This window comes from Hippopotamus amphibius, chromosome 15, assembly GCF_030028045.1.
Source record: "Hippopotamus amphibius kiboko isolate mHipAmp2 chromosome 15, mHipAmp2.hap2, whole genome shotgun sequence".
Classification (NCBI taxonomy): domain Eukaryota; kingdom Metazoa; phylum Chordata; class Mammalia; order Artiodactyla; family Hippopotamidae; genus Hippopotamus; species Hippopotamus amphibius.
In genome coordinates this window covers 36,684,345-36,710,636 of record NC_080200.1, presented here as the reverse complement: position 1 = coordinate 36,710,636, position 26,292 = coordinate 36,684,345, and the positions used below count along the sequence as shown (strand labels likewise).

Sequence of the window (26,292 nt, the reverse complement as noted above, 5' to 3'; positions counted from 1 at the left end):
AGGTCTGGCTCTCAGTCCCGGAGGCCTCTCCTCGGATGCTCTATCTCAACCCCAGGGGTAGTGGCTGCTCCTCATATCCACTATTCCTATGTTGTTTTGAATTCTCTTTCCTTCTTACTAGCCTCATCATTCCAATCCCTGTTATAGACCAGCCTCATCACTCCAATCCCTGTTATAGACCAGCCTCATCACTCCAGTCCCTTATAGTTAATAATTCTTTATCTTAAACTTTCCCTATTCAGCTTACCATGTAGTTTCTGTCTCCTGATTAGATCTTGATGGATAAAGTGCTGAATAAACATCTGTTGACAGAAAATAAGAAAGGAAGGCAAGAGGAAAGAGAGGGAGGTTAGTAGAAAAGAGAGAGACAGGGAGAGAGAGAGAGAGAGAGAGCAGCCTAGGTTATTACTACCATATCCCCAAACCAGCTGTGTGATTATTTGCTATTATTATTTGGAGTTAGAAATTTAAAAAGACAAAATGAATTTTTGTTTTTAATTTTTCGGCCTTGCTGCACAGCATGTGGGATTAGTTCCCCTACCACGGATGGAAACCGCACCCCCTGCAGTGGAAGCACGGAGTCTTAACCACTGGACCGCCAGGGAAGTCCCCTAAAAAGACACACTGAATTTGGTATAAATATAATCTTGTGCCACTCAATTACTTACAATTAATTTATTCACTCTTTATTCATTCCTTCGCTAAAACTTTTTAGAGAAACTATTTTGCCAAGCACATGATAATAGATTTCTTAGGATAACGAGAGAGTTGATAAATTGGCAAAGAGAATCCAGACTATAAAGCCACTAGAAATTTCCCTGAATATCAGATTTCAGGAACTAGATTTCAAGACTGACTTTAAATCAACTACATAATATTTATCCTGTCCCTCTCCCACTCTCAACTCCTACCAATAAAGGAATAAATGAATGAGTAAATAAATAAATACATAAGTACGTAATTTAATTCCTGTCCTGTAAAATCTCACTGTCAGGAAATGCTGCTTAATGTCTAAATTAAATTCCTCGCCAACCTTTTCTTCTTTTTTTTTAGACCAAGGACATTCTTCACTAGTTATACACAGCAGTTCTTTACATTGTGAGTAAATCACTCCTTTAGCTTCCCTTCTGCAAGTTAAATATTCCAATTTTATTCTCTCACCAGACTTTTATTCTTTCTAATTCTTTGTCTTCCTGACGTTTCTTCAGGTTTTTCATACTTGTCTTCGTCAGTTCAGGCTGCAAATGCCATGGACTGGGTCGTGTGAACATTAAATACTATGTCTCACAGTCCCTGGAGGCTGAGAAACCCTGAATCTAGGTGCTGTCGAATGTGACATCTGATGAGAGCCCTCTCCCTGGTTTGCAGACGGCTGCCTTCTTGCTGTATCCTCACACGGCAGAGAGGGAGGGTGGCGGACACTGGTCTTTCCCCTTCATATGAGGGCACTGTTCCTACCATGGAAGCTCCACTCTCATGATCTTATCTAAACCTAATCTAAACCTCCCAAAGACCCTACCTGCAAATACTATCACAGTGAGGATGAGGGTTTCAACACCTGAATTTGGGTGGAGAGGCAGACACATTATTCCACAGCAACATTCATCCTAGATGGCATTGTACTTTCTTCAGCAGTCTTTTGTCAAGTTTGACACTCCTGACTCAATGGAAGTGCTTCCTCAAATGCTTTGGGCTTCTGTATGTTTATTTGTGTATTTGAGTATCAGTGATATGTTAAAAACCTTTAGTTACAATATTAGAAACTTTTCACAGGTAGAGTAAACCTGTGTATACCTAAGACAGAAATTGTATACATGGAAAAGATGAGAGTTAGTGGAGAAGGACAGGAGAACATAGAGACATATCTGGAAGGCAAACTGTAACAGAAACATTACATAATAAGCACTTGGACAACTTGGAAGAACGGTTTTAAAGACTATTTACAAATGCACTAATAAAATTACTGACTCTTTTCTACCCATAAAGCAAGTCCCTAAGAGTCTTTTCTTATGCAAGCAGTTCTGTGTGTACTTGAAATTTATAAAATAGGTTTCTTTACATTATTCTTAAATCAGTCACTATGCTAATTTAGAAAGGCCTTAGAGGACACTTTCATATTGGTCTTGGCAATGACTTTCCAGATATGACACCAAGAACACAGGCAACAAAAGCAAAGAAAGACAAGCGGGGCTGCATATATGTAAGAAACACCTACAACTCAGTAGCAAAAATTTAAATAACCCAGTTTAAAAATGGGCAAAGGTACACGTTGGTGGGAATGTAAATTGGTGCGGTCACTGTGGAGAACCGTATGACGGCTCCTTAAAAAACTAAAAATTGAGTTACTATGTGATCGAGCAATCCTACTCCTGGGCATATATTCAGAAAAGATAAAAGCTCTAATTTGAAAAGATACATGCACCCCAATGTTCATAGTAGCACTATTTACAACAGCCAAGACATGGAAGCAACCTAAGTGTCTATCAACAGATGAATGGATAAAGATGTTGTTTAGATAGATAAATGATAGATAGATAGATAGATAGATAGATAGATAGATAGATGATAGATAGATAGATAGATGATAGATAGATGATAGATAGATAGATAGATAGATAGATAGATAGATAGATAGATGATAGATAGATGATATAGAGAGATAGATGATAGATATAGATAGGGGAATATTACTCAGCCATTAAAAAGAATGAAATAATGCCATTTGAGCAACATGGATGGAAAACATTACCATACTAAGTGAAGTTGGACAGAGAAAGACAAATATTACATGATATTACTTATCTGTGGAATCTTAAAAAATGTACAAATGAACTTTTTTACAAAAGAGAAACAGACTCACAGACATAGAAAATAAACGTATGGTTATCAAAGGGGAAGATGGAGAGGGATAAATTGAGAATATGGGATTAACAGTTGCAACTACTATATATAAAATAAACAAGGTTTTACTGTATAGCACAGGGAACTATATTCCATATCTTGTAATAAACTATCATGGAAAAGAATAGAAAAAAAGAATATAGACATATAAAATATATATGTATAACCAAATCATTTTGTTGTACACCTGAAACTAACACAATATTGTAAATCAACTATATTTCAATTAAAAAAAGACATTGGCAAAGGACTCAGTCATTTCTCCAAAGAAAACATACAAATGGCCAATGCTCATCATCACGAATCATCAAGGAAACGCAAATCAAAACAACAATGAAGTATCACCTCAAACCTATTGGAATAGCTATTATCAAAAAAAAAAGATAGCAAGTGTTGACAGGATATGAATAAATTGGAACTCTTGCATACTGTGGTGGGAATGTAAAATGATTCAGCTGCTACGGAAAGCACTATGGAGGTTTCCCCCCAAATTAAAAATAATGTGACCGTGTGATCAGCAATACCCTCTTAGGTATATAATTAATTGAAATGATTGAAATCAGGAACTCAAAGAGATATCAGCACTCCCATGTTGACTGCAGCATTCTTCACAATAGCCAAGATATAGAAACAACCTAAGTGTCTAGGGGTAGATAAATGGATTTTTAAAATATGGAATGCAGGGCTTCCTAGGTGGCACAGTGGTTGAGAATCCACCTGCCAATGCAGGGGACATGGACAGGTTCAATCCCTGCTCCAGGAAGATCCCACATGCCGTGGAGCAACTACGTCTGTGCGCCACAATGATTGAGCCTGCACTTTAGAGCCCGTGAGCCACAACTATTGAGCCTACGTGCTGCAACTGCTGAAGCCCACGTGCCTAGAGCCCATGCTCCGCAACAAGAGAAGCCATGGCAATGAGGAGCCTGCACACCACAACGAAGAGTAGCCCCCACTCACCACAACTAAAAAGAAAGCCCGCACACAGCAAAAAAGACCCAACACAGCCAATAAAATAAATTAATTAATTAATTAATTAATTTTAAAAATATATGGTATGCACACACAATAGAATACTATTTGGCCATTAAAAGAAAAAAATGAAATCCTGCCATTATGTGATGACATAGATGAACCTAGAAGACATTATACCAAGTAAAATAAGACTGTCAAAAAGGATAAACACTGTATGATTCCAAAACTCATAGAAACAGAGAATAGGGTGGTTGCCAGAGGCTTGGGGAGGAGGAAATGAGGAGTTACTGTCCAACAGGTGTAAGGTTTCAATTATGCAAGATGAATAGTTCTAAAGATATGCCTATTGCATTGCACCTGTACTTGACAATACCATATTTAAGAGGGTAGGTCTCATGTTAAATATTCTTACAATAATAAAAAAGATGGTGTCATATTCAAAAAAATGTGATAGTAACAATTAAACATTCTCATATGGTGTGTATCTTGATGGCCCTAATGCCTTCCCACCCCTACACCCACCCTCAATAGCTCCACATGTTCAGTGGTGCAACTAGTTTTCCTCTTTCCAGGACCCAGTGAATGGAATGGCACTAGATCTCACTGGGCAATGCTCTCACTGTGTCACCAATAGCATTTATTTTCAGGCTCCTAATATCAACCTTATCTTTGGGGTTTGACTGAGTCTGAGCCACAACTCTGACTTTGAACATGGGTTAAGATTAAAGCCAAGAAAACCAAATTTCAGAAGGTGTTCAGCTACAAAGATAAAGCAGTGCCCATCAGCCCCTCCTGTTGGTCTCAGCTGAGCATCCTTACCTGTGTGTTTGCCTCCACAGGGCCTTTTATTAGAGCAAACCCAGTAATTACAAATTTTTCACAGGGACAATTTGCCTGGTGGGTGCCATTATCCTTTTTAATTTTAACAACTACCCACTTCCTTATGAACTGGGTTGTGTACAAGAGCTGCGTGGACAAGAACAAAACCTGAAGACATGTCCCATTAGGTTTAAGGGTTTTGAACTCTCTGCTTTGCAGCTTACCAGAGAGTAACAAATTTAGTTCTATTCAGGGGATTTAATTCACATCTCATTAAGTACCTTGGCAAAATCCAACATTAGCCCTGAAAGGCTAATTTGATTAAAGAATTGATGGACATTACTTCTCTCAGACTAATGAAGTTAATTTTAACGGAGGTAATAATATCTCCCTGGCAGATTATTGTGAGAATGAAACTAGCTAGTATATTCTGGGTATTTTATACATTTTAAAATGCTAAACAAATATAGGTAATTATTGCAGGTGTCTTTATTCTTTTGTTACAGCCTCCAGATTCCACCTCATTTCTTTCCTTTTCTTTTCCTACATCTTCCTTAGAGGTCTTAACCTAATTAGTTAGCTGAGGGAAACCCTCAGGCCTGGCTAACTATCACTTCATGTTTTCAACTAGTAAATTGGTTCAATAAACACATTTGGAAAGCTACCATGGGAAAATCATGGAGTTGTTATACTAATATACAAGACGTTAAAAACAGCACACAGACACATTGTATGCTACATTCCAAAGTGAGGCCACTGCACACATTTTGGAATATCTGGCTAAGAAACAGAATTTTTTTAATACACATCTTTATTGGATTATAATTGCTTTGTTGTGTTAGTTTCTGCTGTACAACAAATCAGCTATATTTATACATATATCCCCATATCCCCTCCTTCTTGAGCCTCCCTCCCACCCTCCCTATCCCACTCCTCTAGCTCGTCACAAAGCACCGAGTTGACTTCCCTGTGCTATGCAGCAGCTTCCTGATAGCTATATATTTTACATTTGGTAGTGTATATATGGCAATGCTACTCTCTCACTACATCCCAGCCTCCCCTTTCCCCACTGTGTCCTCAGGTCCATTCTCTACATCTGCATCTTTATTCTTGCCCTATCACTGGGTTTATCAGGACCATTTTTTCTAGTTTCCATATATATATGTGTTAGCATGTGGTATTTGTTTTTCTCTTTCTTACTTCACTCTATATGACAGACTCTAAGTCCATCCAGCTCACTACAAATAACTCAATTTCATTCCTTTCTGGTTGAGTAATATTCCATTGTATATATGTGCCACATCTTCTTTATCCATTCATCCGTTGATGGACATTTAGGTTGCTTCTGGTCAGAATGGCCATCATCAAAAATGTAGAAACAATAAATGCTGGAGAAGGTGCAGAGAAAAGGGAACTCTCCTGCACTGTTGGTGGGAATGTAAATTGGTACAGCCACTAATGGAGAACAGTATGGAGATTCCTTAAAAAACTAAAAACAGAGAGAGGAGAAAGATGGTGGCGAAGTAGAAGGACGTGGAATGAATCCCTCTCCACAGATGCATCAGGAATACACTAAAAGATACAATAATTCCCACAGAGAACCAGCTGAATGCCAGCAACTGACCTCAGACACCAGAAAGGTCTGCAAAGATCCTGACATAACTGGGTAGGACAGAGGGGAAAAAAAAGGAGAAAGAGGAGGAGACGAAAGGAAAGGGTCAGGTCCCACAACCTAGGGCAGAGGGATCTGAAACAGAGAGGAGATTGCCAAATTCGGGGAAACGTCCCTTATCTGTCAGGGAAACCCCTTCTGCAACGGGGAATTTCCCTGGGTCAGAAGGGAGGCATTTGGACTGTACAAAGAGGGTGAAGCAGCTGGGCTGTGGCAGACGGTAAAGAGAGAGAAACAGACAGAAGGTCTGCACCACGGCTCAGAGTGCCTGGACTGAGAGGTCGATTCACAGCTGAACAGGGGGTCTGGGAGCGGGAGCGTGGGAACCGGAGAACTGGTTCAGGGTGAGATACATTGTTGGCAGTGGGGAGACGGACTGAGAGGACAGGAGGGAAGAAATCCAGAGTGGAGAATGCCTACTGCAGAAAGCTGGGTGGCCCTGGCAGCAGCTCAATACTGCTGATTCATAAGCAAGGAGGAGGAGCTGTGGGTGTAGCCTGTCTCTTGGCACCAGCGATGGACAAAGGAAGGACCCCTCTGGGCCTGGCTAATGCACTCAGGGATAACAAAGGCCCCCAGGCAGGGCTGGCCTACAGTGTCTTCAGCAGAGAGCCAAAAGCCCGCAGAGTGGCCCAGCTCTGGAGACATTCTGTTACACCTGAGCCACCGGCATCCCTCGGCAACAGGCACAGTCACGGCTGACTGAGCCACCGTGACCCAGGTAGGGTGCACAGGCAGAGCTGTAGCAGGGGGGAGGAGCCACGGTTGGAACTGCTCTCTCGGCCTGAGCCGCCCAAGCCATTGTGACCCAGGCAAGATGCCACTGCTCACTCACTCCCAGGGGAAGGATCCACTGTTGTACTCTCTCTCTCCCCACACCCCGGCACTTACAGATGAACAATAAAGGAAGATCTGCTGGTTGCAGAGTAAGATAAAAAGTCCAAGGCAGGTAGAAGGACACTTACAATTGAGACCCCAAGGAAACAGAAATGTTATTATTATTTCTACTGATCTGGTCCATTCTGGGGTCAGTTCTAGTTGTTTTTTTTTTTTTTTAATTAATTACGATCTTAGTCCTAAGGGATCTACATGTTTTATAACATATTTTTTATTCTATTTTTTATTCCATTTCTATTTTTAGCCTTTTTATATATTTCTATCTCTAGCTGTTTTTTGTAGTGCTGACTGTATATCTCCTACCTTCTTTTCATCTCTATCTTTTATACATTTCTATTTCTTTCTTTCTCTTTTCGTATTTCCAGTCACACTATGCTCTTCTGTTGCCCAGTCTTCTATCCTTTTTTACTTTATCTTAATATACTTATAAGCAATATTATTGGTCTGCTCTGTTTCCTTGCTTTATTATCCAGATGACACACTGCTTTGGTTTTTATTATTGGGTTTTGTCTTTATCTTAGTCCTAAGTATAACTGTCTGATTTCATTTTGAGGATCTTCAGTCTGTCTGGTGGTACTCTTGCTCTTTATTATATTTGAACCTAGCTTTTGAAATCTCCCTGGATTCGTGTTTGTGTGTGTGTGATTTTTTTTTTTGTTTTGATTTTGTTTTTGTTTTGTTCTGGTTTGGTTTTGAACTCCTGTTGGTTTTCTCTTTGATTGTCTGATAGTATACTGGGGTTCTTCTGTCAGGTCTTTCTAGTACCTTATGTTATATTGGATTCAGTATTTGTGTGTCTTATACATGTATGTATTTCCTTGACTGAGTATTTGTTTGACTCAACACTGCCACTAGTCTTGGGCTTGGACAGTCTTCTTTCAACACCTTTATTGCTGGGACAAGCAACCTCTGAAGTTTAGACTACTCCATCAGAAGTCAAGTAGGAGGTTTTGGGGAGGGACCACTAAATCCAGGATGCTAGACTACCAGGGAGTCCTCAGACATAAGGAAGATTAACTGCAGAGAACTCTCACAGAGCCTCATATCAGAGTCTAAGACTCAGCTTTGTCTGACTGTCTGCAACTGTCAGTGCTGGACACCTCACACCAAACTACAAACAAGACAGGAACACAAACCCTCCCATCAGCACACAGACTACCTGAAGTCATATTAACCTCAGAGATACCCTAAAACACACCACCTGCCACGGCCCTGCTCATCAGAGAGAAAAAACACAGAGCCACACACCAGAAACCAGACACCAGACCCCCCCACCAGGAAGCCTACTCAAGAAACTGGACAAACCCCACCACAGGGGGCAGAGGGCAGAAACAAGAGGAATTACTACTAGGCAGCATAGGGAAAACAGACAGCAAATCCTATAAATTAGACACAATGAGAAAACAAAGAAACACCATGCAGGCAAAGGAGCACGAAAAAAACCCACAAGACCAAGTGAATGAAGAGGAAATAGGAAAAATGCCTGAAAAAGAATTCAGAGTAATGATAGTAAAGATGATTAAAAATCTCAGTAACAAAATACAGAAAATACAATAAACAGTTAATAAGGACTCAGAAGAACTAAAGAGCAAACAAACAGTAATGGACAACAAAATAACTGAAATTAAAAACACTCTAGATGGTGTAAACAGCAGAATAACTGAGGCAAAAGAATGAATAAGTGAGTTGGAAGATAGAATGGGGAAATACCTGCCAAAGAGCAGGAAAAAGAAAAAAGAATAAAAAGAATGGAAGACAGTCTCAGAGACCTTGGTGATAATATTAAACACACCAACATTTGAATCATAGGCATCCCAGAAGAAGACAAAAAAACAAAAGAGTCTGAGAAAATATTTGAAGAGGTTATAGTGCAAAACTTCCCCAACGTGGGAAAGGAAATAATTAATCAAGTCCAAGAAGCGCAGAGTCCCATACAGAATAAACCCAAGGAGAAATACACCAAGACACATATTAATCAAACTAACGTCAATTAAACACAAAGAAAAAATATTAAAAGCAGCAAGAGAAAAGCAACAAATAACATATAAAGGAAAACCCATAAGGATAATAGCTGATCTTTCTGCAGGATATATTGAAAGTCCTGAAAGAGAAAAACCTACAGCCAAGAGAACTCTACCCAGCAAGAATCTCATTCAGAATTGATGGAGAAGTTGAAAGCTTTACAGACAAGCAAAATTTAAGAGAATTCAGCACCACCAAACAAGCCTTACAACAATTGCTAAAGGAACTTTTCTAAGTAGGAAACACAAGAGAAGGAAAACACCTACAAAAACAAACCAAAAACAATTAAGAAAATGGTACTCAGAACACACATGCCAATTATCACCTTAAATGTAAATGGATTCAATGCTCCAACCAAAAGACACAGACTGGCTGAATGGATACAAAAACAAGACCCTTCTATATGCTGCCTACAAGAAATCCACTTCAGACCAAAGGATACATACGGACTGAAAGTAAAGGTATGGAAAAAGATATTCTATGCAAATGGAAGTCAAAAGAAAGCTGGAGTAGCAATACTCATATCAGATAAATTAGACTTTAAAGTAAAGACTATTAAAAGAGACAAGGAAGGACACTACATAATGATCAAGGGATCCATCCAAGAAGAACATATCACAGTTGTAAATATCTATGCACCCAACATAGGAGCACCTCAATACATAAGGCAAATGCTAACAGCTATAAAAGGGGAAACCGACAGTAACACAATAATAGTAAGAGACTTTAACACCCCACTTACATCAATGGACAGATCATCCAAACAGAAAATAAATAATGACACACAAGGTTTAAATGACACATTAGACCATCTCGACTTAATTGATATTTATAGGACATTCCATCCAAAAAAGACAGAATACACCTTCTTCTCAAGTGCACATGGAACATTTTCACATCTTGGGTCACAAATCAAGCCTTGGTAAATTCAAGAAAATTGAAATCATATCAAGCATCTTCTCTGACCACAACGCAATGAGACTAGATATCAATTACAGGAAAAAAAAAAAAAACTATAAACATACAAAAACATGGAGGCTGAACAATACACTATTAAACAACCAAGAAATCACTAAGGAAATCAATGAGGAAATCAAAAAATATCTAGAAACAAATGACAATGGAAACACAACAACCCAAAACTTATGTGAAGCAGCAAAAGCAGTTCTAAGAGGGAAGTTTATAGCAATACAGTCCTACCTTAAGAAACAAGAAAAATATCAAATGAACAACCTAACCTTACAACTAAAACAATTAGAGAAAGAAGAACAAAGAAATCCCAAAGTGAGCAGGAGGAAAGAAATCATAAAGATCAGAGCAGAAATAAATGAAAAAGAAATGAAGGAAACAATAGCAAAGATCAATGAAACTAAAAGCTGGTTCTTTGAGAAGATAAACAAAATTGAGAAACCATTAGGCAGACTCATCAGGAAAAAAGAGAGAAGACACAAATCAACAGAATTAGAAATGAAAAAGGAGAAGTAACAACTGACACAGCAGAAATACAAAAGAACATGAGAGACTACTACAAGCAACTATATGCCAATAAATTGGATAACCTGGAAGAAATGGATACATTCTTAGAAAAATACAATCTTCCAAGACTGAACCAGGGAGAAATAGAAAATATGAACAGACCAATCACAAGTAAGGAAATTGAGACTGTGATTAAAAATCTCCCAACACACAAAAGCCCAGGGCCAGATGGATTCACAGGAGAATTTTATCAAACTTTTCAAGAAGAGCTAACACCTATCCTTCTCAAACTCTTCCAAAATATAGAATAAGGAGGAACACTCCCAAACTCATTCTACGAGGCCACCATCACCCTGATACCAAAACCAGGCAAAGATGTCACAAAAAAAGAAAATTACAGGCCAATATCACTGATAAATATAGATGCAAAAATCCTCAACAAAATACTAGCTAACAGAATCCAACAGCACATTAAAAAAATCATACACCATGATCAAGTGGGGTTTATCCCTGGGATGCAAGCATTCTTCAATATACGCAAATCAATCAATGTCATACATCATATCAACAAATTGAAGGATAAAAACCATATGATCTCAATAGATGGAGAAAAAGCTTTTGACAAAATTCAACATCCATTTATGATAAAAACTCTCCAGAAAATGGGCATAGAAGGAAATTACCTCAACATAATAAAAGCCATATATGAGAAATCAACAGCCAACATCATTCTAAATGGTGAAAAACTGAAAGCATTCCCTCTAAGAACAGGAACAAGACAAGGGTGTCCACTCTCACCATTATTATTCAACATAGTTTTGGAAGTTTTAGCCACAGCAATCAGAGAAGAAAATGAAATACGAGGAATCCAAATTGGAAAAGAAGTAAAATTGTCACCCTTTACAGATGACATGATATTATACATAGAAAACCCTAAAGACTCTACCATAAAACTGCTAGCACTAATCGATGAATTTAGTAAAGTAGCAGGATACAAAATTAATGCGCAGAAATCTCTTGCATTCCTATACACTAACAACAAAAAAGCAGAAAGAGAAATTAAGGAAACTCTCCCATTTACCACTGCAACAAAAAGAACACAATACCTAGGAATAAACCTGAAAAAGACCTGTATGCAGAAAACTTTAAGATACTGATGAAAGAAATCAAAGACAATACAAACAGATGGAGAGACATACCATGTTCTTGGATTGGAAGAATCAACACTGTGAAAATGACTGTACTACCTAAAACAACTTACAGATTCAACATAATCCCTATTAAATTACCAACGGGATTTTTCGCAGAACTAGAACAAGAAATCTTACGATTTGTATGAAAACGCAAAAGACCCCAAATAGCCAAAGCAATCTTGAGAAGGAAAGATGGAGTTGGTGGAATTAGGCTTCCTGACTTCAAACTATACTACAAGGCCATAGTGATCAAGACAGTATGGTACTGGCACAAAAATAGAAAGGAAGATCAATGGAATAGAATAGAGAACTCAGAGGTAAACCCAAGCACATATGGATAGCTTATCTTTGACAAAGGAGGCAAGAATGTACAATGGAAAAAAGACAGCCTCTTCAATAAGTGGTGCTGGGAAAACTGGACAGCTACATGTAAAAGAATGAAATTAGAACACTTCCCAACACCATACACAAAAATAAACTCAAAATGGATTAAAGACCTACATGTAAGGCCAGACACTATAAAACTCCTAGAGGAAAACATCAGCGCAACACTCTATGACATACATCAAAGCAAGATCCTTTTTGACCCATCTCCTAGAATCAAGGAAATAAAATCAAGAATAAACAAATAGGACCTAAGGAAACTTAAAAGCTTTTGCAGAGCAAAGAAACCATAAACAAGACAAGGCAACCCTCAGAGTGGGAGAAAATACTTGCCAACAAAGCAACAGACAAAGGATTAATCTCCAAAATACACAAGCAGCCCATGCAGCTTCATACCAAAAAAGCAAACGACTCAATCCACAAATGGGCGGAAGACCTAAATAGACATTTCTCCAAAGAAGACATACAGATGGACAACAAACACATGAAAAGAGGCTCAACATCACTAATCATTAGAGACATGCAAGTCAAAGCCACAATGAGGTATCACCTCACACTGGTCAGAATGGCCATCATCAAAAAATCTAGAAACAACAACAAATGTTGGAGAGGGTGTGGAGAAAAGGGAACTCTCCTGCACGGTTGGTGGGAATGTAAGTTGATACAGCCACTATGGAAAATAGTTCGGAGGTTCCTTAAAAAACTAAAAATAGAACTACCATATGATCCAGTAATCCCACTACTGGGCATATACCCAGAGAAAACCATAATCCAAAAAGACACTTGTACTGTAATTGTACATGTTCATTGTAGCACTATTTACAATAGCCAGGACATGGAAGCAACTTAAATGCCCATCAACAAATGAATGGATAAAGGAGATGTGGCATATATATACAATGGAATATTACTCGGCCATAAAAAGGAATGAAATGGAGCTATATGTAATGAGGTAGATAGACCTAGAGTCTGTCATACAGAGTGAAGTAAGCCAGAAAGAGAAAAACAAATATTGTATGCTAACTCATATATACGGAATCTTAATAATAATAAAAAAAAATGGTACTAATGAACCCAGTGACAGGACAAGAATAAGGATGCAGATGCAGAAAATGGACTGGAGGACATGGGGTTGGGGGGGCGGGCGGCGAAGAGGAAGCTGGGATAAAGTGAGAGAGTAGCATAGACATAGATATACTACCAAGTGTAAAATAGATAGGTAGTGGGAAGTTGCTGTTTAACAAAGGGAGATCAACTCAATGATGGGTGATGCCTTTGAGCGCCAGGAAGGGGAGAGGTCACGGGAGGGAGGGTATATGGGGATATGTGTATAAATACAGCTGATTCACTTTGGAGTACCTCATAAGCTGGTACAAGAGTGTAAAGCAATTATATTCCAAAAAAGTGCTTAAAAAAGAAAAAAAGGAAAAAAACAAAAAACAAAAAACAGAACTGCCATTATGACCCAGAAATCCCACTACTGGGCATATATCCTCAGACAACTCTTAAACCCTTACTTACACTGGGTGCATAAAAAGGTTGGAAGCTGGAGATTAAAGGAGCATTTGTGGAACTTTGGAGAGATATTGGTTACTCTAACCCAAGAAGGCAAAGTAGGAGATGCTACCTCTTATCCCCAAGTAAAAAGACAGCGGCTTCAAATGCAACACCAGGGTTTAAATGTGAGCCTGGTCTATAATTTCCTTTTGAAAATTTTAAAGAGTAACAGATAGAATGCCTAGAAATGAGCCAAAAATATAAAATGACTGCATTAGGTACCTAGGCTCCCGTTGTTTGTCAGTGGAAATAGGATCCTACGTGATTCATTTTCCAAAAATCCAGGATAGTTGCCTGAGGTTGTTTCCAAGTGGGCCGCCTGGAGTGGCACCCCATTAAAGGCAATAATGACCATGATAATGAAGCATATTTAACTTCCACAAGCAAATAGCATTTGTGTGTGTTTAAATTTATTTATTTATTTTATTGGCTGTGTTGGGTCTTTGTTGCTGTGCGTGGGCTTTCTTTAGTTGCGGTGAGCGGAGGGCTACTCTTCATTGTGATGCGCAGGCTCCTCATTGCCATGGCTTCTCTTGTTGTGGAGCACAGGCTCTAGGCGCGTGGGCTTCCGTAGTTGCAGCACATGGGCTCAATAGTTGTTGCTCATGGGCTCTAAAGCGCAGGCGCAATAGTTGTGGCGCACAGGCTCAGTTGCTCTGCAGCATGTGGGATCTTCCTGGAGCAGGGATTGAACCCATGTCCCCTGCACTGGCAGGCAGATTCTTAACCACTCTGCCACCTAGGAAGACCCAGATTTGTGTTTGATCCTGGCTTTGAGGGAAGGAACTGTGTTATCAATTACTTACCTGGGTTGGTATGGGCATCACTTGCCAATGAGACTTGCTGTGTGGTTCATGAAAGGTGTCGCTGGATGATTTCATATGATTTCATATGATTTCACATAGACATTTAACATTATGGAAGGAGGAAGTATATGTCACACAGACATGCACTCAGACCACATGGCATTTATTGATATTTATGTTTAAATCCATTTTGATATTCAGTATGGCAGTGGGAAGGCAATGTAGACAGTGAAAAATAAAAGGACAGGAACAACCGACGATTCTGGTAGTTTTATGACACAGATTTTTAAAAGATCTGTCAGTATTTTTGCAACCAGATGTATTAACTATAATTTATTGAACCATGATGGACGATAACAGATTCTCCCTGTTTTAAAAATGAAGAATCTGAAAATAAGCTAAAGAAACTCAAGATCATATTTTGTGAGAAAGGGGAAAAGGTTAGAGCAAGGAAATCCACGCATTGAATAAATCTCTGCTTACACTTCCACTGGAAAAATTTTCAAAGTTGTTTGACTATACTGAGGTTGTAGGAGAAAGAAAACCTCTACTCACAACCTTCCTAGTCACTGGGTAACACCTATAAATGCTCTTACATGTGTTCTCTGGGCCTGGGGACAAGCAGTTTTGCTTGTATTCTGCATACCTTCTGGAGGAGACCAGATCCCTCCTAGGACTCAAGAATTACCAAAGCTGCTTGAGTTTACACTCTGGTTGCAAGTGACAAAGGCCCAGCTCAAGCAAAATGGAAAACTTTTGGGCTCATCTACATGCATGGTTGGAAAGAAGATGGCCTTAGACACGTGTAGAACCAGGAGCTCAAAAACCACCAGGATGCCTCTTCCCTAGAGCTCAGTTTGTGTTTCCACTTCTCTCCAACTGGAGCTCAGCTTGTAGGGTGTGTTTGTTGGGGCTTGGGGGTGGGGTAGGATGTTGGTGCCAGACTCACATTCTTATGGCTTAGTGAGCAGAAAGGAACAAGAAAATTGGCTTCTCTCTCATCTCCAGTTTTTAAACATAGGATAAATAACCTGAATGGTACATCCGGGGTCATATACCCACCCCTTGGTATAATCAAAGGAGAGCTACCAAAAGAGGCATATCCTGGGCACTGGCCCAACTCCTTGGCCGGGGGTGCGTCTATTAGGAGAGGGGCAACATAGATGTTGGATAGACGCCACTAGAGCCACTTCAAAATGCAAGCAAGCTCAACACACCAGTGGGAAATTACTAATGTATGTGAATCCTAAAGGAATGTTATACAAAAGCAAAGAAATACTAACACACAAAATCTTGGATAATCAATTTTTATAGACAGAGGATTGACTTTGACAAGGAGCAAAGTCAGAATTCATCTAGGTACACATTTCATTTATTCGTTCTTGAAAGATAATATCTTTTCTTTGGTAAGGTCAAAAGAAAAAGCACTAACGTGACTAGAAGTGGTATAGTGTGCTAACTTGATTATTGGTTATTCCACCAATCTCTGTTGTATTATTCCCATGTTCAGTCACACCATCCCCAAATGAGAAAAAAAGACCACCACACCAAACTACATCAATTTGGAATATTGATTGTACTTCTTAATGCATTTCTTAACATCCATGGTACTCTTTTTATTTATTTATTTATTTATTTATTTATTTATTTATTTATTTATTTGGGGGGGGGGGGTACACCAAGTTCAATCATCTGTTTTTATACACATCTCCCCGCCATGGTACTCTTTCATCAAGAATATAAAATCATCTACTTAGGATTTGCCACTCAAAGTGAGGAACATGCCTATAATCACAGGATGATAGTTTACAAAATATAGCAGGCATCAATATCAAACCTTTTCCAAATCATAACTCTAACATGGATGGAAATCATTCTCCTGACCTTGCAAATTCTTTAAAAAGTCCATTTTATCAGCACTGGGAGAGTATGCTTTCAACCACACAGCCAGCCGGAAGGACCATTTTATATACGGAGTGTGCTTCTCACAAAAAGCCCCTCTCCTTCATCTGAAATGACAGAACTGTAGCTATATCTGAAGAAAGAGTGAATTTCAATGACAACCATCAGCTAAAAACACACATAAATTCCTATATCTGGTATGGGAGGAATGATATACTGCACTGCACTATGCCTACCTCTGTCCAAAGGACAGTAACCTGGCCTGGCTTCAGGGTGCCTGGACTTTTCTCCCATTTGATATCTGGGATGCTTGGTCTGCTCCCTGGGGAACTGTTTGATACTGAGGTTACCTCTGAGGAGAAGGTCCTTACAAAATTTATCCATCATGTTTATTTTCTAAGGATGATGCTCACTGCTCTTCAAATCCTGGATTTGCCCATCATTATTTTCCTCAGTTTGATAAAGCTGAACTAAAAGCACTTTGTTCAAGGAAGAAGCCTGGGCAGAAGAAAGAACACTGTTCTGTAGAAAAAGGCATTCGATATTTAGAAACTTTTCTGAGCAGAAAAAAGAGGCCCTGAAAAGAATTTTAATTCTGCTGTCATTGTTACCATGGGCTCATGATAAATTACCCCACAGCCCCTCTAGGTTTAAGAGGAGGTATTGCACAAGAAGCCCACAAAAACAGAAAGAAAGACTCTAAGGATCCTTCTGGATACACAGGAATATTGCACTGTTTGAAAATGAGAAAACAGACTAGGTTAGTTAGGTTTATTGCCCTCTTTCTAAAAGAAACTTTAATCTTTGGCAAAGCACAGATGGTTATTTGGTTTGTTTATAAAGGCACCTTCTTGGCTGGATGTCAGCACCAACAGACGCTACACCCTTCAGTCTCTCCCACACAGAGATGTTCCTGTTTGCCTTCCTGGGCATCTATTTAGTTAGAAAAAGGGGGCTGAGAAGGGATGCTTTAGGGAAACAAGATGTAATCACAAAATCAGTGGCTGCCCCCGCCCCCCAAAAAAGGCAGAGGAAGCTGAAGGAAAATTAGAATCCTTAAGACAGCATTTCTCCTAATGAAAATTTACATAAATGTTATCTTTCAGGACTAGTACAATGCTGCCCTGGGTGTACTCTGGGTGGAGTTCATTTTTTCCCTCATTCTTTTTTTATGTGTCATGGTTTAGTCAGGAGGGAAAGTATTGATACATCAATGAAATGCTTGCTAAGGGCCCATTTTGGTACAAACTGCACACAATCCAATGTACATACCACAGAAGATGAAGATAAACCCCATGTGAGCACCAACTGTAACTATGACCTTCTCAGCATTTATAAAGCAAATAAGATAACCATATATATTTTGTTTGTTTGTTTTTCACTGAAATGTCAGTACATTTGAGAGAACAAAGTCTATATGGCTGTATAAAGCATTAAGATGCTAGAAGAAAACTAGTCAAAAACTGCTTGTCAGATATACAATTATGATTACCGACATCTTTTTGATAAACTCCTATGTGGTTAAAATGAAAAACACACATCTTGGGACAAAAGTCTACTCCATATTTTAAGTTGTGATCTGCCGCATTGGTATGAGATTTGGTGAAACCTGGTAAAAGAAAGAGAGAAAAATAACCAACTTATGAAAAAACCGCATGGTATAAACATCTCTCCTATGAATTTCCAAACCTGAGTGATGTGGGCAACAAGCAGCCTTGGCATGGACCTCACCTGGGGTTTTCTCATTATCTTCCATTCTGAACCATTGAGAAAAAGAACACATTTTCCATTTACATTCTGTGTATGTAGTAGTTCTCAACCTTCTTGCATTATAGCTCCTACGTTAAGGATCGTTAAGGCTTGCAACTAAGAGGAGGTGGAGGAGGAGCAGGCGGAGGCAAAGGGTCCAGGCAACCAAACTCTCTACTTAAGAGACTTAATGTGGTCTTTGGATGACAAACTTCTAGCAGAAATTTCATAATCGGAGTGGAAACAATATAAAGGCAGTAAAAAAGATACCAAGTTATTACAAAAAGGAGGTAATAGCATTAAAAATATTAACTATGATTATATTCAATGTACAAAATAGCAAATGTATTTTTTAGGAGTCTTGAAACAGAGAAATATGAGGACAGATCTACATTTAATGGTAAAGCTGGTAGAAGAAGAAATCTAAATGTGAGTAGTCTGGCTTAATTTTCACAGACCTTTCAAGGTGTAATGGCAGGTACAGATCTCTTCATTTAATCTGGCAAATATCCAAAAGTCCTAGTTACAGGCCTCATGGAAAGCACAGCAAGGAATACTAAAATTTCGGTGGTTTTTGAGCCCTTCAAGGATGTGGCAATTGTAGCGGGTCTAATTTGCCTTCCAGAATAAACACTTAATATTTTGTTACATTAATGAATGAGTGAGTGGATTAGATAAGCTTCAAAGAACTAGAATAAAGATTTCTAATAGAGGTTAAATCAGTATTAAAAATAGAAGAAGGCAATTATTTGGCTTTGACGAGGTTAAATATTTCTAGTTCATTTGTGAATTGTTTCTTTATTAAGTCTTTCCATGTCAAGAGTTAATGCCCCCTTTTCCATTTTTCTACCTAAAGAATGACATGACCAGAATGAAAAGGATCAGAATGGATAGGTACATATCTTAGGGTAAATGAGAGCTCATTCAGACTTGCCAGCTCCGTGCACAGTATATATAATAATAGGCAAAGTAACAGATATTAATATGCAAAGTCACAGCCCACATTTGCACACATCTTCAACTCTACTGAAAAGAATAAAGACATAAGGGCTCTGAGTATTTAGAAGGTGTGTCTCACAAACAATTGATTTTCTTTTTTTAAAACAACCGAGCATCTGTGGAAATAATTTAATGAAATAAAACTCTTTTTTGAAAACAGATCGTTTTCTAAGAGGTGCTTTATAGCATTACCTTTAAAAGGAAACTGGACACCTTGATTTTTTAAGCTAAACATCTAATCCTTCTCCTTGTCACGTTGACCCTATTTTGAGCTCTTAGTATCATTTATATCCTCAGTGTGGAACTTGACTTTTATCAGAAAAGAAGAAGATGAACCTTTACGTAGACTGACTTGGCCTGTCTATTTTTGTACTGAAAAACATCTACTAAACCACCATTTTTCATCTGTTCTCTCACAGTCTTGTCAACATTGTAAGTCCATGTAAGCTGAAGCAGATTATCCTGCCAAAGTGACCTACCGGCTATGCACAGGACTATATGATTTAACAGCATAAGGTAAGCTAACAAGTTGTCTTCCCAGTCCATTGAAATCTAAGGAGTGCACTGTTTAATTCCGGTATGATGCCAGTTCATTATAGATACTGAGAGTACAAATTTATTCACCTCGGCAAACAATGCCTGCAGCTGGCTTCTTTCAGATTCCACTGCAAACATATAAGTAAGCAGGATTCTTATTTGATTTTTTGCCACTGGTGGTTTAGGTATATTCCTACCGAGAGAACAAGACTAAGGTCCCTGGGGTAGGAACTAATATAATTTGTTCTATTTTATTCATATTTCATAGCTCAATATGGGACATACAGTGGGTGTTTAATAAGTAATCATGGACAACTAATAGCCCCTGGAAGTTTATTCTACCACATGATGTTCAACTATGGATTCAGTTTATTTTTAAGTTTTTAAATTAAAAAAAAAAAAAAAAGAAATATTCTAGTTCAAAAAGGTCCACAGATATACATGATAAAGAAAAATCTATTTTATATAACTCAAGCATGCATCAGAAAAGAAAGAAATGAATAATCAATTGAATTAACTACTCACTGAAAAAGATACTTTGGAGATAATGGAATTTAAGTGGTGGAACGTCACCTTTCCTTTTTCTTTCTATTTGACCCATCAAGTGGCTGGCAGTAACACAGTGAGTGATGCAAGTATAGCCAAAAATAAAGAAATTTAACATTTTCATCAGCTTATCACAGCTATAATACGAGAAACTTAGTATCCCTTTGACTCTTTGAAAATGAATTATTACTGGATATCTGACAGGCAAAATTTGTTCAAAATGTGGGTGCCCTGGGAAAAAAATAACCCAAAGGACTGCTTAGTTATAAAAATGTTGGGAGCTAGTGGCGTTAAAGAATGATAGAAAGGCATTCCCGCAGAGCATCACAATCCAGCATTTGTGGAGGGTGCACATGCGTGTGTAGCTCTACCAAGCAACAGTGCTGGGGTGGAGCATTTATTCCCATGTCTCATGTCCCCTTCCGTGTGGAGGGACATCTATTAGTGCAATTCTCTGGCCTCAAGTGTGTCCCTTAAGGGCTCAACTGGAATGATGATTTCGGCAGAGGAAGTGGGGTATGTGAAACTCAGCCCAACTCTTCTTCCTCATCGGGGTCAGGCTTCGGCAGGGAGCACGTGCTCTGTTTTGCTCTCAGTCACGTGGAAAGAAGCTCGGTGGCAGAGACTTGCCCCTGCCTAGAAAGGCCTATGATTCTCCAAGGCTGCCTATAACTGGGAGTTGAAGTCTCTCCCACTCTGGGGGTTTGTACCTGGGAAGGTTTTTGTGGCTGTACACCTAAGCCACATCCTAAGCTTTATAATAACAATGACATTTTTAACCTCTACTTGCCCAGCCTCTTTATCTCTCTCAATAGATTCGGAACTCAATCCCCAAGAAATATAGAGGAAAACCCCTTTCTTTATAACAACTGCATTTTGAAGGAAAGTGATGATATGGAACTAGATATCTGTCCATTATGGGTTGCCTTCTCTTGCTGTTCACAGTAGTTCACTACTCCTGACCAGAATTTTATTTTAGAAGTGTGATGAAGTTTCCAGAAATATACTCAATATTTGCATTTCTTTTACAAAATTTCCACAGCTTCCTTTGGAGTTCCAGATATAACATGACACTTAAGAGACTTTCTTACTAATTGAAAAGAAAACTCTTTTCAACTGGCATTACGGTTACTATGAATTTCTTAAGAAGCTATTTCAGGTGATACCTAAAGGACACATTTTCCTTTCACATTTTCTGTTGTTTTTGCTAATTACACTGTGGCATACGGGAAAGTCTTAGTGATTCTTTTTTTTAAATGCCCAAATAGTTCATTACAACCATTACTTTTAATAACCTGAAATCACAATTTTGTCGTGTCCTGTTATCTGATGCCGTCATATCTTGTCTTTTTCTTTGAAATTCTCAGGATTTTTCTCAATCAGCTTACATCCACATTTTACATCCTTTGCACATTCACTTGCCCATATTCTTAGGTACACAGGACCTTTGCCAACACATTTTCATATTTACTTTGACCTAGATTTTACTTTCTTTTCTTTGTTATGCAACAACCTGGCTGTCTATTCCCTTCTAGAATGTTCACTTCTCGGTATACAGTGAAGGCTGAGAAACAGAAATCTTTTCTCAAACAGAAATCTTGAGTAAGTTGTATGTAGTAAGAGTAAAATGCTTCCTATGGAATCAGTAATATTTATATGAGATATCTTATGAATTATGACATGGAATACCTTCTGAATTATCAAATGAAGAGATGTTATCCCAATGTACTTTTATTATTAAATGTATCTTACTGATAACCCAGCTATTAAACCAGTCCCTAGCCTTACAGAGATTTTGATACATGTGACTTCATCTGTCAGAGTCTAAACAGGTGTCACTGATCATCAGATCCTCAAAAGCCAGTTCTTCTGCCGAGATGGTTTAGTTGATACTACACCTTTTCATTTTCAGGACAATAGTGACATAAAAATTAACATTTCATTTCAACAGCCTGATTTGGAGGAAACAAGATTACATGTCAATGTCAAAGGAGGGGTGGTACTGTGATAAAAGTGGGGCCATTGAGATATTTTCCAACGTATCAAGACATGGAAACTAGCACTTAAAAAAAAGCAAAAACAGTAAAAATCTATCTTTTTCATTCCTGATCTACCTACATGACTGAAAAAAAACCCCAAAACTGAAAACAATGAGGATCTTCTTTTGCAATTCCCTTTTGCAGCAGAGACTCGAACATTTCTATAGATCTCAAAAATGGTATCTGCTGAAGAAGAGGTTAACTCATCTACATAGGGAAAAAACATAAAGAACAGCTAATTAAGGAAGAGGAACTGTTTGCTTTTATCATTGGAGTAAGGAATTCTAAATAGTTAAACTATAAACAAATCCCATTTTTTACTCCCTGAGGTCACTGAAAAGTTAATTAAAGATGAGCTTTTCATGTAAGGTATTGCTGGAAAACTTCCTTTTTTTCCAAAGGGAAATTGAAAAAAGGTTAATAGACAAAGACCTTCTTATAGTACCAGAAACAGTTATATGTGGATAATGAATTATGCAGCAAAATTGTTTTTACAGACATTTGTTATGCACTGATAGGTACCAGCCAACCATGTAGTACCAAAGGAAGAAATGTATGAAATACATGCATGATTTATCAAATAAGTTTTGTTAAATTACTTTCTCCAGGATGAGTAGCTGCAATATTTCTTCTCATTATAAATATATTTCATTTTAACATGTAGAGCTGTTCTTAAAAAGGCATGTGAGAAGCAAGATCTATTTCTTCATTTTTTCAGACACATTTCACCTTTACTTTTGATTAACTTCAAATGGACTGACCTCTCCTCTCAAACTCCATTAGGAAGGTGATTGGTGATTCATAAACAAGCACCTATATTAAAGGGAGATTATTTGTATTATAGTATTATTCTCTTTGTTTTAAAAAGGGATTTGGAGATTTCTTGAGTGGATACTCCCCTAATGTTCTTATCTGCTTTGTAAGTCAGAGTTCTAATGCACTAAGTTTTACTTCAAATACAGGGAACACCTATTTTGTGACTATAAGGTGGTGTCAAAAGCTTGACATTCTATTATCTCCAAGGGATGGAATCATCAGGCAAAGAAGTTAATCAAAGAGAAAGTCATAAGCCATAGATATGTTTCAAAACAAGGAAGTATTTCTCTGTGTGTGGCTCACATTTTTTGGTTAATTATGTTTGGACACAGCTGATACGTAACCCAAGAACAGAGGATTGCAAGGGACTTTATAGAAAATAGCTTAGAGTTCAAGCTCAACCTGCTGTTTCCAGCAGCTCCTGGTGGTTCCTCCCGCTCCTGCTTCTGATTCCTGAGCCAAACCCTGTCCCGTGAGTCAGAGCCTGTTCCTGCTCCCACCTGCTCTCATCGGAGGCACCCTTCCTTCCACTGCTGTTCTCTGCAAAGGTCAACTCCAAAAATGATCACAAATGAACGGTTCATGTCCCATAAACACCCATTAATCACGCTCAGGATATAGGACAAGTGGCTGGATTTGTTCAGAGAAACACTTACTGTGAAATCACACCCAGTGCTCTTTTTTATGTCATCCACTGTCAGGCCTTCCCAGAGTTCAATCAGAGTCAGCCCTTTCTTGCTGTCCACGTCAAATACAGCCTGTCGAAGTCAAGAAAATGACAGTGACAATTTCCATCACAGAACAAAACAGAAATAACCTCTCAAGTTCTTTAAGGAGGGAAAAGACCCAGGATAAAACACTGAAAATCAGCAATGGAAAAAACGCAACCATAACTACTATATTCTGGTGAGAATAAATGCCAACTCCCTAACTGGCAGTTACTTGGGAAGCACTGTTGATGCCACAAAATAAATCAGTGTAGATTATTGATGGCATTTTCCACTATTATAACCAGTTTTTTTTAAACTACGTTCCTTTTGTTAGATCTAACACTTTTGGTCAAAATTTCAATTCGATGATTAATAATGATTTGAAGAAAGAAAAGAATGAAGAAAAGCAGGAAGGGAGGAGATATTTGGAAGGTGAGAGCACAGGGATGATGGGGTGAAAGCTGATCAATGCTTCTGGGTGAATTACAGGATACAAAAGGAGGTGCTCTGAAGTAGCTAGGAGTAATTATAAAGGGATAGCTGGCCCTGAAAGACAACCCCCTCCCCTGCAGGTAAATACTAAAACTTTCCTTTTAAGTCCTATGAAAACACACAGATCCAAAAGGATAGCATGAGAATCTCCCTCTGGTACAGAAATCAAATGAAGATGCTTATGTTTAGGACAAGCATGAGAAGGCTCACCTCACCCTAAGCATTGCATTACAACATTCTGGTTGGTAACACTAGGTGATGGTAGTGCCAGTTGGTATAGCTTCACCCAAGCAGGTAGATTCTGATCGTGTCTGATATAGAATGCATGTGGTCACACTTGGTAACGTGACAACTTGAGTGGAAGGGAGCAACAGAGTCATGTAATATAACCTCCCACCCAAGAATTCTTTAAAACATTCTTCTGAGATGGTCACTGGGGCTCTGTTTAGAAACTTCCAATAGTGGGAGGCTCACTGTCTCAAGGCAGATTGCCTATTGATGGGAAGCTCTAACTGCAAAAGCCAAAACTGCTTCTCTAAACTTTCACTTGCGGACTCTACAGTAAGTTGTCCTCCCATACAGCAGGCACTGTTCCCTCTTTCAGTTTTCATCGTTAGTCTTCCTCAAACTTAAATATTATGCTTCCCAGATCTCTCCTCTCCTCTAGGTTTATCTTAAATTCAACTACTATTTGCAGGCTTAGAATCGTTACTTTCGGCCAGCTTGGAAGCCAAACCCTAGATTGCCACTTTTAAACACACTCCTGGTTAGAAGGCTTTTAAGAAGACACGGCAACATGCAGAGGAAAGAACCCTGGCTTTCGAACTGGACTGGAATTCCAGCTTTGCCGACACTAGCTATGCAGTCTTTGGTACGCCTGTCTTCAAATCTATAGATGGATATTGGACAAACCTACTTCCCAAGATTGTTCTACGGGACAAATATAATAACAAACCTACTATGAGCAGCTGGCATCATGCCTGGGGCATAGCAGGGGCACCATAGAGGCATATTCTTTCTCCTTAATAGTTGAACTTAAATCAAAGTGAACCCACATCAAAGCTCCCTAATGCTTATTTGTCTCCAGTTAATTGCTATTTCTCCTCAGGAGCATCGAGGGGATCAGGGATACTTGCCTTCCCTGTTTGTTTGATGAATTCACAGATAACCTGGTTGATTTTACTGGAAGGGATTATTTAAATTTAGGAGGAAATATCTCAGCAAACTTCTTTTTCATTTGCACATTTTTATGTTCCTAAAAAAAACTTTTGTCAGCAGAAATGTGTTTTGAGGGGAAAAAAATGGTCCTTTAGGAATGTCTGTATGCTGCTGCAGTAGGTTATTTAATTCCAAAATGACAATTACATATTTTTTTTAATTGGGTACTTTTCCTTTGCAGAAAATATGTCTGGAGCATCATTCATACTGATTTTTGTGCCCCTGTATTATGAACAACTGTAAATTTATCAAAATGGGACAAATAAGAGAAAAAGAGCCTTTGGGTTGTATTATTAAGAACAGGAAGGAAAGGGATTTGGGGAGAAGATAACTGCAGCATCATGAACATAAGGCTTCAATGATCAAGGAGATAAAATCTATGGCAAATGACTTACCACTTTTAAAAATGTTTTATTAACACTTTTATCAATCCCTAATTAGCTCTCAAGATCATATAGTGGAAAACTAAGCATCTATGATTTTAAAAAATGGGAAATTTACTTTTTAAATATTTAGGAAGATTTCCATTTAGTGGTATAAAGTATAAACAAAAACTTGATAAAACTGGACACTAAAACCTAA

General features: G+C 38.4%; 1 protein-coding gene across 2 annotated transcripts in view; it reads right to left on the bottom strand.

The window, feature by feature from the left end:
- Positions 1-15,995: 15,995 nt before the first annotated feature.
- Positions 15,996-26,292, bottom strand: part of OXCT1 (3-oxoacid CoA-transferase 1) — a 138,869-nt gene continuing 128,572 nt past the window's right edge. For both annotated transcript variants that reach the window (XM_057708957.1, XM_057708956.1), the window contains 2 exons: positions 23,947-24,048; positions 15,996-18,213 (listed from right to left, as the gene is read on the bottom strand). In XM_057708957.1, the coding sequence (XP_057564940.1) occupies positions 18,172-18,213; positions 23,947-24,048 (144 nt within the window). In that variant the 3' untranslated portion in view covers positions 15,996-18,171. The remainder of the gene's footprint in view (positions 18,214-23,946; positions 24,049-26,292) is intronic.